General features: G+C 47.2%; 1 protein-coding gene across 2 annotated transcripts; it reads right to left on the bottom strand.

Moving 5' to 3' along the window:
- Window positions 1–6,121: 6,121 nt before the first annotated feature.
- Window positions 6,122–14,395, bottom strand: BOLA3 (bolA family member 3). Of its 2 annotated transcripts, none has more exons than XM_042981754.1 (4): window positions 14,282–14,395; window positions 11,966–12,089; window positions 9,715–9,803; window positions 6,122–6,367 (listed from the first exon to the last, which is right to left on the bottom strand). In XM_042981754.1, exons 1-4 carry the CDS (start codon window positions 14,333–14,335, stop codon window positions 6,302–6,304), a joined length of 333 nt encoding a protein of 110 aa, XP_042837688.1. In that variant the 5' UTR covers window positions 14,336–14,395; the 3' UTR covers window positions 6,122–6,301. The 2 variants fall into 2 exon arrangements, with proteins under 2 accessions (XP_042837688.1, XP_007083510.1); XM_007083448.3 differs by lacking the exon at window positions 14,282–14,395 and adding an exon at window positions 14,004–14,091.
- Window positions 14,396–20,567: the final 6,172 nt, after the last annotated feature.

The raw sequence follows: 20,567 nt of genomic DNA on the forward strand, positions 1-20,567 counted from the left end.
ACAAAAATAATATAAAAACAAAGGGGGGACAAAGCAGAAGAGACTCATAAATATGGAGGACAAACAGGTTACTGGAGGGGTTGTGGGGGGGGGATGGGCTAACTGGGTAAGGGGCATTAAGGAATCTACTGCTGAAATCACTGTTTCACTATATGCTAACTAATTTGGATGCAAATTTTAAAAAATAAAAAATAAAATTAAAAAAAGGTGATACACACACATACACACACACACACAATGGAATATTATTCAGCCGTAAAAAAGAATGAAATCTTGCCATTTGCAACAATGTGGGTGAATCTAGAGAATATAATGCTTAGTGAAATTAGAGAAACAAATACCATATGATTTCACTCATATATGGAATTTAAGAAATAAAACAAAGAAAAAAAAGAGACAAACCAAAAAACAGACTCTTAACTATAAAGAACAAGCTGATGGTTATCACACTGGAGGTGGGACAGAGGAGAGAATCAAGAAATAGTTGAAGGTAATGTACAGAATTATTGAATAACTATGAGTTTTCATTTGTAATACCATATCAATATTGGTTCATTAACTGTAACAAATACACCACATTAAACTGTTAAGAGTAGGGGAAACGTGTGGGATATATAGAAACTCAATTTTTCTGTAAATCTAAAATAGTTCTAAAAAGTTATGTAAACTGTCCTAAAAACTTTATTTAAAAGTTTATTTTTAAAAAAGCTAAGATTATTACTTGAACTTCACTTGTTCTCACTTTTTACTCTTTCATCCATTTGCTGGTTATTCGGCTCCCAGGAGGAACTTTGTGTTTTTATAACTGCTGGGGACGTGCCCCTGCTCCCTGAGGCAACAGAAGGTTACAGACGCTTGGGTTCTGAATAAATCGTGATTGAATGAAGGTCAACATGATTGAAGAAACTGGCATCTTTTAGTTGTACCCTCTTATCTGCCTCTCTTTAATAAACATTACACTTTTCTAAAACAAAACAAAACAAAATTAAAGTGCAGACATGTTCTTTTAAATTCAGTGTCAGGGTATCTTACTAGGACCTGAGAAATGAGATCAATTTCCTGAAAGGAGATGCCTAGTGATCGACTTAATCCTACCAACATTATTAGAGCAAATCCATGTATAAAAGATGTCAAAAGTCGGGCTCATTCCGCACGGGGAGAATTGTAAGATATGGGTGGTGTGGCTTAAGGCTCTTTGCGTTGCAAGTAAGAAACCAACTTTGCTGACTCAAGCCAAAGGTTTCTGACTCCCACATGGCACGTGCGGGGTGAGGGGGCGGCTTACCTTTTGGGCGGGAGGAAGCTCAGGGTAGCATCGTGGAGCGCGGTGGTCTTAGGTGGCAGAGGCCTGGCTCCTTTTTCCTCTGATCCGAAGACCGGATTGCTCCTGGGGCAGGTGGGAGCCCGGCGGTGTGAGGGGAAGCATGGGTGCTCTCCCACTGTTCACCCCTTGGAATTAGGGGGCGGGGCAGCCACCCACCTCAGCCAGGTAGGGGCTGGAGGTGAGCTGGCAAACTGCCACAGGCGCAGCAGCAACCTGAAAGGAGAGGGCAGGGCAGGCCTCACCCAGGTTTGGGGGCAGAGTTAAGGGGCTGGTCCTGATTCACGCGGCTCTAAGGAGGGCCGGGCGGTTCACTTCTGTATTTAACTGCCTGGTCTCTGCCTCATGGACCTGAGAGCGCTCCAGGTGTGAGTATTTTTAAACAGGTGGTTCTCGTTCGCAGCAGGATTGAGAATCACCATTTTCTTTATTCCCTAGTGGAGGCTTCCTCTTCACTCAGATTTGCCAATGCCCCGCGTGGCATCTCTCAGGCCATGTTTCCAACTTCCGTTTCTCCTAGATTGATTCTCTCCATATATCCTGATTTGAGTGCCCAGATTTGTTTGTCCAGAGCTTTCCACCAGCCATGAGCTTTTCTTTGGTATTTACTCACCCTTTCCGATTTGGATTCCCAAGAAAGAGAATTGGATTCCTTCGCTCTTTGCCACCATCAAGAGTATGGGTGGGGCTTCGTGGCCCCAGGTCCCCTCCCAGGCTGCAGGCCAGCTCGACCCCAGGACTACTAGTTGGGTAGTGTAATAGGGGGAGAGAGGGGCACTACTCGAGCCTTTGGGACTGAATGGGCCTGGGGGAGGGCTGGGGGAGGGGCAATGTCTCTTAGATTGATTTACTTGGTCAGCAAACACCTATCTCAGGATGCTTTGGATTTTTCCACTGGAAAACTGCACATGGTGGGGGTTGTTTGTTTGTTTGTTTGTTTTTTGTTTGTTTTTAAGTAGGCTCCACACCCAGGATGGAGCCCAACAGGAGGCTTGAACTCAGACCCTGAGATCAAGACCGGAGCTGAGATCAAGAGTGGGTCGTTTAACTGACATAGCCACCCAGGCACCCATGTACACTATTTTTAAAAGGACACTTGACTCAGAAAATGTACTATCTCAATTCAGCAATTTCCACAAGTAGCACTTAATCAAAAAGCAAAGAGTTGGCTGTATCAGATGCAATGTCGTACTCTGGCCACTCAGATTAAACAATTTCTCCTTGTGTAATCAGCTAAAAAGAGACTAAAAAGATTCCTCTCCCAACTTTCCTTTTTTCTTTTTTCTTAAGCTTATTTATTTATTTTGAGAGAGAGTGAGAGAGTGAGAGCAGGGGAGGGGCAGAGAGAGAGAGAGAATCCCAAGTAGGCTCCACACTCAGCTCAGAGCCCGACTCAAGGCTCAAACTCATGAACCGTAAGATCACGACCCGAGCGGAAATCAAGAGTGGGAGGCTTAACTGACTAAAGCCACCCAGGCGCCCCTCCCAACTTCCTCTTTAGTTTTGGAGAAAGAACAACCGCAGGGAGGGTAGGGGAGCTACTTGAAAAAAGTTCTTGTTGCCAGGTTTGGGAGCAGACATGTGGAAGTGGTAGGCAGGGCTGACACATTTCTCTGGGCCTGAAGAGTTGCCTGGGGTGAAGCCAGGGAAGAGTCCAAGTTTCCTTGGTATCCCCAGCCTTCTAGCAGGCCTGTTAGGCCACATCACCGTTCCCTCTGGTCAAGAATACCTGTTGTTTGTCCTCAGCCTCTTCTTGGGAGAACAGAACCCCGCTTATTCCGGCGATTGCTCCTCTCCCTGCCCCAAACCAGAGTCCCGGGAGAGGCTGCCATGTCACATGACTCCTGGGTGGCTCCTGATTCAAGATGGGCCCATCAGAGGCATTCCCTGGCGTTCTTTGAACCGGAACTTGGAAGGAAAGTCTGCCTTTCTTGCGGCTAGGACGTGAAGTATAAAAATTAAGAGCTATCTATAGGCAGTGCAGTGAGTCATATACTGGCAGTATATGGTGAACACCAATCGACAATAAACATATCTAGGGGCGCCCGAGTGGCTCAGCCGGTTAAGCATCCGACTTTGGCTCAGGTCATGATCTCACGGTTCGTGAGTTCAAGTCCCTCATCGGGCTCTCTGCTGTCAGCACAGAACCTGCCTCAGATACTCTCTTCCTCTCTCTCTGCTCCTCCCCAACTCGTGCACACACTCTCTCTTAAAAATAAATAAAACAAGGGCGGTTGGCTGGCTCAGTCAGTTAAATGCCTGACTTCGACTCAGGTCATGATCTCACGGTGAGTTCAAAATTTTTTCAAAGAAAAAAAGTAAATAAAATATGTATCTGTAATAAAGCTGACCTGCAGGGAGAAGCAAACAGGTGATGTGGAGACCCAGGGGTGTGGTATGTTCCTGACATTTAGCTGGACCCCATCCTTTCTGCAGTCTGGCTCTTCAACCTCTCCTTCAATATGTGAAATGCCCCAGTGTCCAGCCAGCAGTGCAAAAGCGTACCAGTTAGCTATCGCCCTGTAGCTTACCCCAAAACTCGGTGACTTCAGACATTTATTATCTCATAGTTTCTGCTGGTCAAGAATTGGGAGTAGCTTAGCTGAGTGGTTCCGGCTCAAGCTGCAGTCAAGATGTCAGCTGGGGTGACGGTTGTCTGAAGGCTTAACTGTGACTGTGACTTGGAAGGACCCACTTCCAAGATGGCTTACCCAAATGGCTCTTGTTTTGGCAGGTTTGGTTCCCTGCTGGCTATTGGCAGGCCCGCTTCATTGGCTGTTGGCAAGAGGCCTCGGTTCCTCACGTGGACCTCCCCGCAGGCTGCTTGGGTGTTGTCACAACATGGCGGTTCCCTTCCCCCAGAGTGAGCAACTGAAGAGAGCAAGGAGGAAGCCACAGTGCCTCTTATGACCTAGTCTCTGAAGCTGCACCTTGTCATTTCTGCTTTATTCTGTTCTTTAGAAGCAGATCCCTTTGTTCAGCCCACCCTCAATCAGGCTCCACACAAGTAACCAACATGTATCTAATTCTGTGATCTCTCAGTTCTCCCTGAGCACTATCTTCTTCTGGTCTCTGGGACTCCATTCTTTTTTTTTTTTTTTTTCATGTTTATTTATTTTTGAGAGAGAGAGAGACAGAGAGACAGAAGCACTATCTTCTTCTGGTCTCTGGGACTCCATTCTTTTTTTTTTTTTTTTTTTCCATGTTTATTTTTGAGAGAGAGACAGAGAGACAGAGCATGAGCAGGGGAGGGGCAGAGAGAGAGGGAGACCCAGAATCTGAAGCAGGCTCTAGGCTCCGAGCTGTCAGCACAGAGCCCAATGCAGGGCTCGAACTCATCAACCGTGAGATCACAACCTGAGCCGAAGTCGGACGCTTCACCGACTGAGACACCCAGGCGCCCCTGTGGGACTCCATTCTTAGGCTTTTCCTTATTACGCTACCTAAAAACACCTCTTTCAGAGGTGCCTCTGATCCTCAGTTCTGTTTCATCCTGGCTTCTCAGCCATTATACAACTGAGTACATGTATTCCATGTAAAAGGTGGTTCTTCTTTGGCAGGACACCAATCCCTCCCCCATACTGTGGAGAAAGAGAATATTTTTAAACCAGAAATGGGGGCATGGTATATGAACAGAATATTTAAAATTTGTGCTGCTCCAAAACTCAGGCCCAAGGTTGTTTTAACTACATACTTTCATTTCTTAGGGATCTTCAGAAATGACAGTGAACACTGGTTTCCCTGGTGGGCAGCTCCCTGAAAGATAAAGAAGGTGGCTGAGGAAGGAGCAGATGGTCAACTTGCTATCACCATGGTGACCGGGGTGCCGAGGACTGGGAGAGGCAGTGGACGTAGTCTCTCGGAAAGCCGTCTAGGAGGGAAGTGGGGGTGGGAAGGCAGGAGCCACACTGTGAGGGCGGGTGAACACAGTAAGGCTCTCGGTTGCAAGTGACAGACAGACGACCAGGCCGATGTGAACAGTGAAGAATTTAGTGAAAGGACATGGGACAATCACAGAAATTCTGGGAACGCTGGTGAACCAGCTTTTGAAAAGGGGCAGGGGCAGTAACAGGAAGGCTCCGTTACCAGGGCCCATATCCCGCTGCAGACCCAGACACCGTGCCTGCCACCATGGACTCGAGAGACAGCAGCTTGTAGCGCTCTGTGGCTGCCAGTACCCAGAGTACGGATACAGCAGCCACAGCGGCTGGAGTGGATGTGCCGCTACCCCTGCTTCTTGGCTCACTTGCTCCCAATTCAAAGTCCAGATCTATCTGATGGGCTGAGTCTAGACCACCGACCTGTGTCCATTTGCAAGGGAGCTAGGAAGCCAAACGTTTTCCGCTGCTGTTGTGGGAGGTGGGCTGCACCTCCCTCCGGGATGCAAAGGGTAGGGGAATCTTCAAACAGGAAGAAGACCTTGATCCTGGCATCCCGGACTCCTCAGAGCCCACTCCAGGGAGTAAGAAATGGAAGGCCTAAGATCATTCTCGTAAGAAGTTTGGAGGGGAAGGGAAAGAGAGCATTAAACTGAAGGAATAGCAAAACCAAAGGATTTTTTTTCTTCCCTTTTTTTCTTTCCTTTTTGGTAAGATTAAGAGGCCTTAACAGCAGTGTCCTAGAGGAGCAGCTTCATAGAGAAGAAATAAGAAAGTTTCTTGACACGAGAGAATTAGCTGGCACTCCATTCCGCCTCTGTAGCAGCTGGACAGAACTGTCCAAGGACGAGACCACTTTGGATAAAAGGACATTGCCTCTGAAACAAAGGAACTAGACGCATCACCAATGACTCTTCAAAAGTTTCAGTTGTCTGTTGCCTTTAATTAATCTCTAAATAGAGAACATATTCTTCTATAATTATAATATGCAAATGTCTATGGACAAAATAGATAATTTTTTTGGCAAATGCCTAGGAAAGAATGGTGTCAGCCAAGTTCATCCAAGGTTTTAAGCAGCAGCATCTACACAGTCAGGATGTGGTCAGTGTTTGGGAACGGAGGTAAATATCCGCAATCCATGCATCCCTTTGATTTCTTCTTTTAGTGCCTAAGTAAGTAGAAAAGCATCACTGTTTGTTTTGCATTTGACATTGAATACATTAAGTCTCTGTGAGAATATTTGCGTATAGCTCTGTTTGTAGGAGGCTTTGTCTAAACAGTTTTTACCTTTTTAAAAAAAGGTTTTTTATTTTTTTGAATATCCAATGAGGCTCAAAAATCAAAAGTTATAGAAGGCATACAGTGAAGTTTCCCCCACACCTGTCCTCCACACACCCCCCCATTCCCACCTCCATCCCCAAATAGAGAACCCTTAATAATTTCTTGTGTGTCTTTGCAACGATTGAAAAATGCATGTTTAGGCTACTAGGAATATATATCCACCCAGCTGCCTTTTAATAGCACAAATGGTAGCATTTCAAACACATTGTTCTATACTTCCCCTTCTCCACTAGCCACTAGAGGTCTTAATTATGTACTGCTGGTAGACCTACCAATTTGCATTTAGGTGGCTATGTGCCTCTGGCCCAGCCCGATAGGTCCAGGGGCAACACGTGACCCGAACTGAACCAATCAGAATCTCTGCTGGGATTTTTCAGTGTGGAGCCAGTCTTTTGAGTCACTCTACTTGAACAACGTCAATTGGAGATGGCTGGGGGCCATGTTCTCCAACAAGAAGAGAAAGCCTGGGGCACCTGGGTGGCTCAGTTGGCATCCGACTTCAGCTCAGGTCATGATCTTAGGGTCCATGAGTTTGATCCCCACATCGGGCCATGGGCTGAGAGCTCGGACCCTGGAGCCTGCTTTGGATTCTGTGTCTCCCTCTTGCTCTCTGCCCCTCCCCTGCTCGCGCTCTGTCTCTCTCTCAAAAATAAATAAACATTAAAAAAAAAAAGCAAGCAAGCAAGCAAGCCTGTCTCCAATAGGAGAAAATGAGGCCAACACACAGAAGCCAAAAGCTCAGAGGAGAGAGAGTACAAGCAGATGAACTTGTTTAAGACCCTGAATTTAGATATGTCAGAAACCAGATAAATTAATTACATGGGCCAATTAATTCCCTTTGTTTGCTTTTGCTAGTTTACACAAAAAAAATTCTTAACATGTGCAGTCAGGTTTATAGTCAGAAGGATCCTTAGAGAGAATCTGGTCCCATCCCTTTCTCTGATAAAAAAGAAATAGAATCTATCCCCTGTCAAAATTCAGCAAGCAAATAACAGAATTAGGACCTGAGCCCGATGTCCTGGCCACTCCTGGTTTCCCTGGGGCTCCTGGCCAGCCCTGATGCTGGAAGCTCATCTGTGCTGGGAGCCAATGAACTGCCCCACCACCTGCGTATTCACACACAACCCCCTCAGCTCTGCAGACAACAGAAATGTCCCCGGGGGAAAAAGCTTCCTGTGATCACTGGGGGAAGGGAACAGAGACCCCTGGGTCACAAGCTCTCTGCTTTCTGTAGGCACAGAGTACCCCTTAAAGGCTGTCCCTGACCATATTTGAGCTGCAACCTGGGCCACAATTCGTAAAGCCTCCTTGGCTAGGCAAGGGCCCAGCCACACTTTCACATGGAAGGCCCTGACCCCTCATGTCCTGTGCACTTACCCCTCTGAATGCCTTCCACCAACTCTCTTGCAGGCTTCTAAGGACCTGTGACCTAGGTAGGTCACTGTATCTCCCAGCTACAGAGGGCCTTAGAGATCACCTGGGTCACATCACAGTTGAGGGAACCGAGTCCCTGGTAGGGAAGGGACCTGGCCAAAGCCCCACAGTTTGTAAAATGTAGTTTGGGTACACATTTCTCAGCACCTGCTATTGTGCTGGGCTCACAGATGAAAATGTTGTAGACAACAATGATGATAATGGTGATGGCCATTGATGTTTACCGAGGGCTTACTAGTAAGGTGTCAGACGGTATTCTCAGTGCTCTACGTGTGCTTTACCACTAATTTTCAAAACAGTCCTTTGAGGCAGGTACTACTACTCTCCCCAGCGACAGATTAAAAAACTGAGGCATAGGGAGGTTGAGTAAGTTGCTCAAGGTCACACAGCTAGAAAGCAGCAGAGCCCAGATTTGTAATGTGGGCAGACAGACTCCAGAACCTGCATCCTTGACCACTTGTAACAGTGGCTCCCGACCGGGGGATGCACTCAAATGAACAGTGCCCCTAGGAGTGCAGGCTCACTAGGCAGCCTGAGTAGTTTTGGGGACAAAACCCAAAGTCTAACCGGTTGGAGATGATTTGGGTCACTGAGGTCCTCCCTGTCTTGTCTTGGCTCCAACCCCTGACATCATGTGAGACTAGAAGCACTTCTGGGGGAGCAAAGTAGTTGTTCCACCCCAGACTTCCCAGGCAGACCAGCAGCACACCATATGGTCATGGATGCCCACATCCGAGGGAAAGGCTGGGCTCCGTGAGGAACCCAAAGATGGATCCCAAAGGGAACAGCCTACAAAGGGCTGACAGGGCCAAGGGACAGACGGCAGGGATGTAAGTATCCAGGACACAATGCAGAAAATATTGGAGTCAGAGGATGCAAGGGCATTCGCTCCCTGCCACGCAGGTAGGGGAGGCAGCATTTGAGCAGGGTGCAGGAGGGGAGGAAGGGAGCCCAGGCAGGAGGTCTGATCTTGGCAAAGGTCCAGATGCAAAGACAGACGGTAGGCTGGGGCCAGGGGAGGGTTCATTCAGAGAAGGGTGGGGAAAGGCCTGGAATAGCAGTCTGGGACACCAGAACTTGATATACAAGGAGCCACCGAGGGATTCTTATGACCAGAGCTGTGCTGTACAGAAATTAAACCAGTTCACAATGTACAAGACCTTCCAGAATGATTCAAACACACCTGATGCAGGGGAGGGGGCAAGTTTACAGATATAGGCCCAGGGTCAAGGCTGGTATAGATTCCAAGTAAAAGAAGCATAGAGAATGAATAAACCGGGCCTGGGTCTGGTTAAATCTGATGTTCCAGACCCCTAACATTATGTCACTGGGTCTGGGGCAGCTAGAGCAATTCTCAATCATGTCATGCCTCAATTTGCCCATCTCTAAAGCAGTCCAAAGAAGTGCTAAAAAAATCTTCAAATCTACAAAAACATCTGTTTTTACAAAATACATTTAATATGTGTCAATAACAGTAAACACCTGTAGCATTATCCAAGGAAATATACAAGGAAACTATTGGGAGGCTTGTTTTCAATTCTGAGTAAAATTCCTATTTGCCCACAGTCCGATTCCAGGTAGTTCCAGATTATGTTTTGCTCAGGTCCTGAATGCTCTTTGCATGAGTGCGGTATTGTAGTATTTGTTCCTAGGACTAACAGTTAAATACCATCCCCACTCGTCAGGCCCTCTCAAGATGCTGGAGATCAACGGCAAAGGAGCCTTGTTGCTTGTACTGACCTGATTTACCATCTGGTGCTGCTGGACAGTTCTCTTCTCCTTAAATTCTTCTGACTCGATCTGGATTTCATACATAGCCCCACAGCCTCCTGAAATAAACATGACTCAAAAGTGTTTCAATTATTAACTTATGGTAGCCACAGTCCCATATGTCCTTAGAGTACCGTACAATCCAAAGAAGGTCTGAAATGTTATTGTTCAGCAGAAAGTTGCTAAGACTGTTAGGAAAACATCATGGCTTCTAACCTGACCACACCCTCCCCACAGGCTGCCTCGATCCAAAAGGTGCTGTTCCTTTTTCAAGGCAGTTGCACTGCCCAGGATGATTACTTGTAGGGTGCGAAAGATAAGGCACAAAGCATGGAAAACCTAGGAAATGTAGGTTTGCCTTGTATTTCTTTTTAATAGGCCAATAATCCCCAGGGAAGAGGATGGGAGAGACAGAAGTTCAGTGTTCAACCTTCCTAAGCACCAGCAAAAAAATATTTTTAAAAATCCAAAAAATACACTAAAGTTTGGCTTGAAAACTGTGTAATACTAACCAAAAGAAAAGAAAGGAGTGGAAGCATGAGAGAGACAGGGACTAATGGCAACATGCTGCCCGAGCAGGAAACAACATGGGCAGGAAGGAAAACGTCCCGTGTTGTTAACACCCGGCCGTTTTACGAGAAGTGCAATTTACTCAACGGGCTTTATGTGTACTGGGAGTCCAAACTTTGGTTAACCTAGCTTCCCAGCCTTCCCCACTCTGTTCAGGGCTAGGCAGGGCCAGACTGAAGGTCAGGTTCCAGCTCTGCCTGACCTGGGCCTGGGGCAGGTATAGGACCGGTGACGTCAAGGCCTCGGCGCCGCCCTGGGACACTGCAGAGAGCTCACCGACGGATCTTTGGATTGATTGATTTTTCTACACTTCTGAAACTACTAAAAACTACTAAACAACAAAGAAGAAACTTCTAAAAACTACTTTCTAAACTTTCGCCCAATCCTTGCAGATGTTACGTTCTCAGAGAAGCCAGCGGCTCACAGCAATGCTGGGCGGCAAAGACATGTCTGGGTGTGGGGAGACGCAGGTCCACGCCCACCTTACTACCTCCACTAGGCCACTCCACATGTGTCTGGAGAAAGGCCCCATCTTCCCTTTGTGCGCAAGTCGCCTCCCCAGCCTCCTCCTAACACGCAGCCAGCCTGAACTTCTCAGGTGCCAGTGGCATCTGAGAAAGGGCCTGGCTGCGGCTGGTAACCGGGCTCAGGACAGAGTCTACCCGTGTCCTGGTGCTGGTTCCAGCTCTGCCACCTCCTCCCTGCGAGGGGCTGGGCGGGGTCTTTGGCCTTTCCGGGCTCGGCTCCTCGTGGGGAAAGTGAGGAAGTTATTGTCAAAAGGATAAAATCCTTCTGGGGTCCTCTCCAGACCTGACATGATAGGGTGTCAGAAGAATGCAGAGAAATTAAAGTAATGTCCTTCTGGGGTGCCTGGGTGGCTCAGTCGGTTAAGCGTCCAACTTCGGCTCAGGTCATGATCTCACGGTCCGTGAGTTCGAGCCCCGTGTTGGGCTCTGTGCTGACAGCTCAGAGCCTGGAGCCTGTTTCAGTCTGTGTCTCCCTCTCTCTCTGACCCTCCCCCGTTCATGCTCTGTCTCTCCCTGTCTCAAAAATAAATAAAATGTTAATAAATAAATAAATAAATAAATAAATAAAGTAATGTCCTTCTCAAAGTCAAATTAAAGACTGTGGACCTGAGGCGTGCCTGGGTGGCTCAGTCGGTTGGGCATCTGACTCTCGATTTCGGCCCACGTCATGATCTCACTGTTCATGAGTTCAAGCCCTGCATTGGGCTCTGCCCTGATGGTGCCAAGCCTGCTTGGGATTCTGCCTCTTTCTTTCTCTGTCCCTCCCCTGCTTGCTCTCTATCTCTCTCAAAATAAATAAAAATAAACTTAAAAAAAAAAAAAAAAAAAAAGACTGTGGACGGGAGTCCCAGGGTGACGGAGAGGGACCACATCTGAGCCAGGCCAGGCTGGCAACCAGGAGTCCTCCCAGCTGGGCCTTATCCCCTCACACAGTTTCCCTCTGACGCTTCCACAGCCCCACCTCCACCCCATCAGTTGGGAGAGCCAGAATTCCATCTCTCCAATAGCCACACATATTGAAAAGCCACTGATGACAAGTTCACTCTGCCAAGCCCCCTGCCCTCTACCCCTCCAGAGGGCAACATCCTACCAAACCCTGTGGGAAAGATGAGAGAAAATCTTGCCTGAAATGTCGGTGACCTTGATAGCTGTAGCTCGAGGAAACTTTTCTTTGAGAATTTGGGTTACTTTGAGCTCCCCCTCAGTCTGCGAGGCAAACATCCGCTGGGCGCAGTGGAGAAGAGGAAGCTGCCACACAACAAAGAAGTCATGGCTGAGCAAGATGATGCCACTCCCAGCCCTGCCCAGGCCACTATGCAGGCCCCACCCACCATTGCCCTGCCAGCCAGGGCCCCGGGCCCCCGCCAGCATGGCCACGGGCTACATCAGAGGGGCTGCATGGTGTCAGATGTCCGCATAAGCTCCCCAGAACACAGAATCAACTTCTAGGGGAGTAAGTGGAGGTGGGGAGTGGAATTGTAAATAACTCGCTTTGACTCCAGAGACCAAACTCAATAGATACTAAACTCTTCATGATACTGCTGTGAGAGAGACACTGTCATGATTTCAGTTTTAGAGGTGAGGAAACTGAGGCACTAAGGAAAGAGTGCCACGGTTGGATCTATTAGTGACATGCAGAGCCTGGAGAGGCCGGGCAGCAGGCCTCAGATGTGCCTCATTATGCCAGCACGCCACTGACCATGCACTGGTGAGACCAAACGCCACCTATCCCATAGGCCTGGTCAACATTCCACACCCTCCTGTGGGATGTGGCCTTGCTCGTTAAGCCAACCACACTTTGTGACACATACTAATTCTTACTGGAAAGAAGGAGCAGAATTCTATTAAGTGATCTGAAGGAAAAACAGTTTTACATTATTTACTATTGGCAGCAACACTCTCCCTACCCCCCGGATGGCTACCATAGGGAGCCAGTGCATCTGATGCACCTGATGGGAACATGTCTCAACCCTAAGGGGAGAAGGAGCAAAAAGCCAGGTCTGCACCCCCTTGGCTGGGTTGAGTACATGCTGAAAGGGAGACTGAAAATAGAGCATGGCGGCCAAAGTAACCTGCACAAAACAGTGCCTTTTGAAGCTAGTCTGTAAAGGTGCCCAGATAAGAGGCATTACAAAGGGAGTAGTGCTAGGGCCTAGGATTGGAGGGGGACGGCAGGTGGGATACGTGAGTGCTGTTCATCCAGTGCTGGTGCTGAAGGTGCCATCCCTTCACCTGTCAGTCCTGCCCACCCTCAGGCCTTTCCTGATGGCCCAGAGCAGGGTCCTGTGTTAGAGAATCTGGAAGCACCTTCCTTAAAATGACCTGTGCACTGGCTTTCATCAGCTCATTTCAAAGGCCAAGACTGAGTCTGTCCTGTTACTGCAGCCTTCCAAACCTGGGCCAGGGCAGGTCCTCAGGAGGACTTGGGTATGGATGGGAAGATGAATGAACAAATGGATTAGTGGAATGAGCACACCATTCAGGGCATGCCTACTCGCACCTGCAAAGAAGTCTTGATTCTAGCAGGCAGTTGAAATACAGGTCAGAAGAAAGATCTGGAGTGAGACTGAGTGGAGGGACAGAAACTTGGTGTTGCAGGCCAGGCTAAGGTTGGGGTGGAGGAAGGGACAGAGAGAAGGAGACTTTTCTGAGGACAGAGCCCTGGGGTGCAAAGGCAGAGGTGGCAGGCAGAACCAATAATCGCTAAGGGGTGTGGGTGGTTAGCATTGCTGATTTTTTGGGATAAGTCTTTCCTCCATTTTAGCTAATCTGTGGGCAGCGGCCTTTAAACGAGCAATCTGACGAAATCCCTAGAATTCTGACTGTCCACGCTGAAAGTCACCAGCTTTTTATACTTGGTGGAGGCGGGTTCAAAGGCAGCAGGAGAGAAGGAATATGAGAGCAAAGTGGATGAAGTGAGGAAAGAATCAGAAAAGAGAAAACTATAGAGCGCGTAGTGAGTGCCCTCTGCTGGGCTTCTACTCCGGGCAAGTGGGATTTTGGAGAGGATTAAGGTCACAGAGGCTGGGAGGACTTGCCCAAAGTCCAGACACCTCACACTCTCCGGCACCCACTCCAGGACTCCCGGCTGTGGCATAGCTGTGACTGCTATGTCTCTGGCTCAGTACGTCAACACCGCTCTCTCGGTGCCCACCGGATTACCATTGTTTATGTGTCTTGTTCCCCTCGCCCCCAACCTCCACCGGCTCTCAAACTCCGCCAGCGTGCGCCAGGGTCTGACATTTCTCCGAAAGCCAGCCGCCCGGATCCACTGTGTGACCGAAACAACTAGGAATGAATGAGAGAAAGGAAGGGGGGAGGCCGCAGGGCCCAGCGCCGCGATCTCCCTGAGCCCGTCCTCGAGCTCCGGCCCCGGACGGCCCTGCGGCCCCTCCGCAGCTCCCACCCGTGAAGAGCAGCCCGGCCCCGCCCGCGCTCACCCCGCGGATCCCGCGGAGCAGAGACGCTGTCGCGGCCGGGCTCCACGCCGCCATGCCCGGCCGACGCGGCCCGCCGCCGGAGGTCGCCGCGTCCCCTGAAAGGCGCGTCCCCTGAAAGACTCCCGGACCGGGAGTCGCCGCCGCGGGCGACGCCGCCCCCTGCCGCCCGGAGGCCGCGAGCCGCCCCAGTCCGGCCCCGTGCGCATCCCGGGGACACCTCCCCGGAACCAGCCGTTCGGCGCGCTCACGCCCCTCCCCAGCCGGGTCCGCCCCATGCTGCTCCAGCCTCCCGGGCCCGTTCCACCACCGGCGGGCCCTTCTTGCCCAGCCTGGAGACGCCCGGTGTTCTCGACCCTCGGTTCTGAGCTGCCCTTACGCCTATGCCCCTCGCGCCCTAGGTGGAACACCTCCCTGTGTCCCCACCGCAACCTGGCTTCCAAACTGGGGAGTGTGGGTTTCTCCCTCCAGAACAGGGGGCCGTGGAGGGGCTTTAAGCAGGGGAGTCGTTTTTAGATTTGCGTTTTAGAAAGATCGCTCTGGGTCCGCGAAGAGGAGGGGCTGTAGGGGGCGGACTTTGGAGGCGAGGACAGAAATTCTGAGGCTACCGCGATGATCCAGGTGAGATTTGAGGTCTCAAAGGGAGCTGGGGCAGCAGAGATGGTCACTTGGGAAGGGAAGGGAATGGAGTGACTGGATTAGGCGGCGAGGATGAGGGAGGCGTCTGGCGTGGAAAGTGCAGTGGGTGGAGAAGGGCTAGGTTTGGGGTGAAGAGTGCCGACAAACACAGTTTTGAATTTGCCTGACTTCAAGGTACCTGCAGGACACGGCCCTGCAGAGAAGTAGGCTGGAACCACAGACCGCGGGCTCCTGAGAATGTAGTGGAAGCTGTCTCCAGTGAGGATGGGTAAGGCTATCCAGCAAACCTGCCCCACCTCTGGAGTAATTCAGACTGATGTCAAGGTCAAAATTCAACCAAGAGCTTTCTCTCTCTAGCAGTAATTGTTTGCAACATGTGGTCTGGTATATCCTGCAGGCTTTACTAGTTCTTTTTGCTATTGCCTTCTGGTCTGTGCAATCAATCATGTTCAGCGTGGCACTTGGATGAGTTGGACGGACCTACAGTTGCTCTTTCAAGTGATCACCTAGATACGTACTTCAGTATTGAGTGTCTTCCATGCTTTGGGTCTCATAATTTCTCCTTTGGATTACTGTAATAACCTTTCTCACATTTTTTTGCTTGATTCCTTAAAAATCATGGTGGGTGGGATTAAGGATAATTTGCTAGTGTAATAAAAACTACCAAAACTATTTTTCCCAGCGGTGTGGTAGTGAACAAGCCTTTGCTCCTCAAACCTTGAGGTTCAAAGGAGGCCGAACTATCCCCAGCTCTGGGAGTAGCCATATGACCCAGATTTGGCCAATCAGACACGGATTTGTTTGGGTTGGTCACATGACCTGAGCCAGACCAGTGAGAGTTGGTGTACAGACTTGTCCGGAACTAAGAAATGGTCATTTACCACTGAGTTGCTAAACTGTTTAACAGCTGGCTGTCATCTTTGTAATCATGTGGGCAGTGCCCACTTTGGAAATGAAGTAGAGACAGTAGAGTTGGAGGGAGACAAGCAGTGCCAGAAAGGAGCGCTGAAGTGATTTTAGTTGGCTTTGTCACTTGTAAGAGACCACGTTCAACTCAGATTTCTATTTGAATTCCTCTTTCCTTTATTGAAAGTCAGTACTTTTGCTTATCTCCAACCTTCCTCTTCCTCATAATTTAACAATTGCTCACATTATATTTTGGACTGTCACTGCCCCAGTATCCTCCCCTTGGCGTTTCCACCCTGCTGTCAGGGTCCTCTGAAGTGCAAACCTGTCCATTATTTGCTTAACTCAAATCCCTTCAGACTCTCTATCGCCTACTGGAAAAAACCCAAGGTCTTTTAGATGACTTAACCACTACCTGAAATCCACCCTGCAGTAATACTGGGCCGCTTGTACCTTTCTGTACAAGCCATGCTACATGTAAGCTTGGTTATGCTGTTACCCACCTTGGAAGCCAGTTCAAGCCTTGTCTTCTCCAGGGAGCCACCTCTGATTGCCACACAGTACACTTAAGGGCTCACAACTTGTACATAACTTTTATTGCACATGTGGCCCTTGAGAACTATCAATTTATGTAGGTGTCTGTTTTTCCAAATGATCCCTGAGCTCCATGACAGGATCTTGCTTTAGTCCTGTCAACCTGTCACCCAGCATGGCATGGGACAAAAAGTCCATGTGCTGATTACTGAACACAGCTGACAGTGGCTTAGCCATTCTAGCTCCACAGTGTGAACTTGAACCATTTCAGGAAAGGATTTGCAGAACCTCACAAATCTTGGGCTCCAAATTAGTTCCAATTTAACATTTCAAGTATAACTTTTTATGATAGAAGCAAATAAAAGGCCAGTCTTACTTTTACTATAAAGTATAACAGCTTTAGTCACAGGAAATGGGTGTATCCTTTCTGTGTCTTACTTTTTTGCCCCGAACTTGAGATTCTCTAATCTTCACTTATATTGGTCCATGGTTACTCCCTGCTTTCATACTTCTAGTTACATCTGAGCTAACTGTAAAAAACTCCTTCAGGAGGATCTCTCTGAATACATCTTTTTTACCTCATAGAGATGGTTTTAAATTGCAGTCACTTTGTTTTATAGAGCCTCCTAGCACTCATGAGCAAATAGAATTTTTACAGATGCACCCCAGAGAAACAGACTGGTCTCATTATGAACTAGCTATTTGAAGTCAGAGCATTTGTGCCACCATATGAAAAAGTGAAAAATTCTTAGCATACCTCTCAGTTACAACCCCCTTCCCGGGTGGCTGTAAGGATTAAATAAGATAACCTGCTGAAGGAGTCCCCTAAATAGGTAGGTTCCCCTAAAAAGTGGTACTCAAAATGCTCATCAGCCACGAGATAAAGAGCTTGGCCATAATTCTGAATCAATATTGTACTTCCTTCACGTACCAAATACGCTACAAAAAATGTCAGTTGAGCTAAACAGTGTGCCCAGACCCTTACATTCTAGTGAAAACTCCCTTATCTTTTCACAGAGCAGGAACAAAAAGTTCAGAGCAGGAGCCAGTCCACGCTTTCGGAACATCCAGCATCAATTTTACTATGAGCCCTGAACCTCCGAGTAAAATCCAGAAACTTCCCTAGCCTCTCTTGCAGCCAGGACAGATATATGTGACCGAAGATCTGCCAATCTGAGGCTTTTTTGTCGCCCATGTACATTTTTTATTAGGAAGACACACGAAAGGAAGACGGTTTTAGGTAAAATCCTTTATTTTGGTCAGGGCTGTTGAATCTAGCTTTTGGGAGGTGCTGAGGCAGAGACTGACATCTAGTGATCAGAAATAATGGTGTAGGCTATAGTGTCCATTCCAAGCCCTTTAGCCATGAGGCCCAAGGCATGATATAGACATTGTTCTTGGCTGTGTAGCTTTGAAGCCCAACTCTGGCCCTCTCAAAGATTATTTGGGTTATTCTACTACTCATTTATAAAGTTTAAAACAGCTTTCCAACTTAGCCATTAGACACTCTTCCATTTTTGTGAGCGATTTTAATCCTACTACTGAAATGTAACTATCAAAAAAAAAAAAATCCAAAACTGATTGATAGCTTCTCAGTATCTCATACAAAATAGGAGCGTTAACCCATATTATTTAGCCACATTAACTTCCAAATTTTAACTCTAATCAAAAAATCAAAACAATTCTAGCAGTGCTGTTTTGAATTAAAATTAGGCACCTGTAATTTGGACCTCTAAAAAGAACTCTAACAGTTCTCCTACAATAACAAAAACTGACTGTCTGGAGTGGGCAGTGTCTTACAGATATGCTGAGCACTCAGTTCAAGGTCAGAAAATCAGCACTCCATTGCCTCCTCTTCCCTTTTCTCAATCTCACAACCAGGAATATGCAAAAGAGGTCCCAAGCTTGGGTTAGTTCAGGAGAAAGGAGACTACTAATTTTTTGTCTGGGATAGGTTTCAGCCACTGTAATCGTAGGCTTGGTTTGTTTCTTGGGGTGGGGCCCTGGTGTTACAGAATATTTATTTAGGGACTTCCTTTTCCTCTAAGAGTTAAGGAAACAATTTAGCTACTGAACGATACGCAGAAGACAATCTTCCATAGAAGCAAAAATCTCAAGTTTCACATTTAAGTAGAAATGTGTGTTAAGACATACTTTAATCAGTCATTTCTTTCTTTTAATATATTTTATTCTGATGAAGTTACAAAAGTAGATACAAAATACTTTCTTTAAAAGTACAATTAACTGACTTAGAAAAATAGATAAAGCCCCTAAAGGTTTAAAAATACAACATAAATTTTCATGTAAAGAACATCCAAAAATATTTTAGATGGTAACCAAGACTAACTTATGCAAACTATTTTTGAAGTAGACCAAACATAGAACGTTCTATAAAAAACCTATATAGCATGCTGGTAATCCATTTGGATTGACAGAACACTTGTTTGGAATAGAATCTGAGAATGAGAGAAAACCCAAGTGAATTTCAATGCAGTCCCTTCAATAAAGTCACTGCTATCACGTATAATATCATCCCCAAAAGCCTTTTATAGTCTGAAATACCAAAATCTAATGCAAACACACAAGGAAGACTGAGGGACAACTACTTTCCCTCTCTCACAGGATTCTACGATAGTAAAAACCAAATCCACTTACTGAACTGATTCCAGGAAGAAACAATGTCCCTCTTGAAGGTGCTCAGTGTTTGGGGTCTCAGCCAGCATTTCTCAGGCCAGAGTCGTGCCGCCAGGAGACAGCCTCCTGTAGCCAGGCGCTAACACCAGCACCCAGGCTGCTGCTGCTCAGAAACAAATTTCTAAGACTTGTACTCTTCGGGGCTGATTTGTTTATGCTGATGAGGTAATGATGTTATGTTTAGAAGCTCCACTTCTAGTATAACCCCAGAGAAAGTCAACGGTATAATCAGAAAACCTCAACAATGTTTGCAAAAGTTAAAAGCACCAGCAGACTGCTTCTCATGCCTCTGCACTACTAGCAAAGCTTTTGCTTTGTTATCAAAGTCATGGTGAATAAGTACAGATTTGCATTTCTCAAGCACACAGCTACAGAAGCTAGGGCTCTACAAGTCTTAAGATGAAGGAAATACTTTGTTAGCTGGTAGCCCTCTAAAAATCACTCTATTCACAGTCTGGAGCATAAAGGATACATTTGGCTATCAAAACAAAAACTGTAGTAATGAGGAAGTTTCAATATTTAAACAAAAACCTGCATAGCATTGTCCAAAAGTTTTTTTAAAGGCCCAGAAACTAAAGCGCCATAGAACTACCTGCATAATTTAGCAAGCACTCCCCACCCCATGACTGTACCCAGGGGTGAGGAGCAGAAGACACTGACAAGAGGTGACCTCTGATTCAGGGGGGCAGGGGGTACGCTGTGGAACAGGCAGACACTGGGCACGGGGAGATAAATCACAAGAGAGAAGGGTCCGAGACAGACTGATCTCTTCCAACTCTTCTCAAAGGCTGGCCCTCTAGCCCAATCAGGAAGGCATCATCCTCTCCCCATTCTCGGGTCCTCTTGCCCTCCATTCCCTGGCTTTAGATGTAAACAAAACAGCGTTAACTTAATGGTTAGGTGCATTGTTGGTTAAGCCCGATTAGCCTGGGAACCTGATAATGGTTTTTGTTGTTTTTTTTTTTAAAAGGACGTTCTGAGTCTTAAATTACCAACAAATTTTTTATTTATGTCTAGCATGTGACCATCTTTGGTTTGTTTTGGGAGTGAGTCATGAGGGGGGGGGATTCCTAGCACTGAAAATAAATGGAGAAAAGTGAGAACTCTTTTGTTTAAGAATCATGAAATATTAGAAATGATGCAAAGTACAACCTCAGCTGAGAAATATAATTTCATTCCTTGAAGACTTAATCAAAGCCAAAGTTGAGAGGCAGTAACGTTCTAGGCAGCATCTAGAAACCTGCTTTCTTGTTCATAAATGATCAACATAAACACACTGAACTTCTGACAGGGACCTTTGGATAAGCTTTAAACATGGATTGTGGAATGTTTTAGACGGCTTTTCCCTTTTTTTCATAAGGGACTAATCATCCCACTTTTAAACTCCTGAAACGATATATGGTTTCAGCCTAAAATAGATAAGATGATTTGTTTCCTTTAAAATTCTGGATATATGGGGTCACCTGGGTGGCTAAGTCCGTTGGGCGTCTGACCTTGGCTCAGGTCATGATCTCAC

The sequence above is a fragment of the Panthera tigris genome, chromosome A3 (assembly GCF_018350195.1).
Source record: "Panthera tigris isolate Pti1 chromosome A3, P.tigris_Pti1_mat1.1, whole genome shotgun sequence".
NCBI lineage: Eukaryota > Metazoa > Chordata > Mammalia > Carnivora > Felidae > Panthera > Panthera tigris.

Coding starts and splice junctions, on each gene's coding strand:
- BOLA3 (XM_042981754.1), bottom strand. CDS start 14,335: ATGGCGGCGTGGAGCCCGGCCGCGACAGCGTCTCTGCTCCGCGGGATC. Junction 12,090..14,281: donor TGCTCCGCGGGATCCGCGGG/GTGAGCGCGGGC, acceptor GTTGTGTGGCAG/CTTCCTCTTCTCCACTGCGC. Junction 9,804..11,965: donor CAAGGTCACCGACATTTCAG/GCAAGATTTTCT, acceptor TGTTTATTTCAG/GAGGCTGTGGGGCTATGTAT.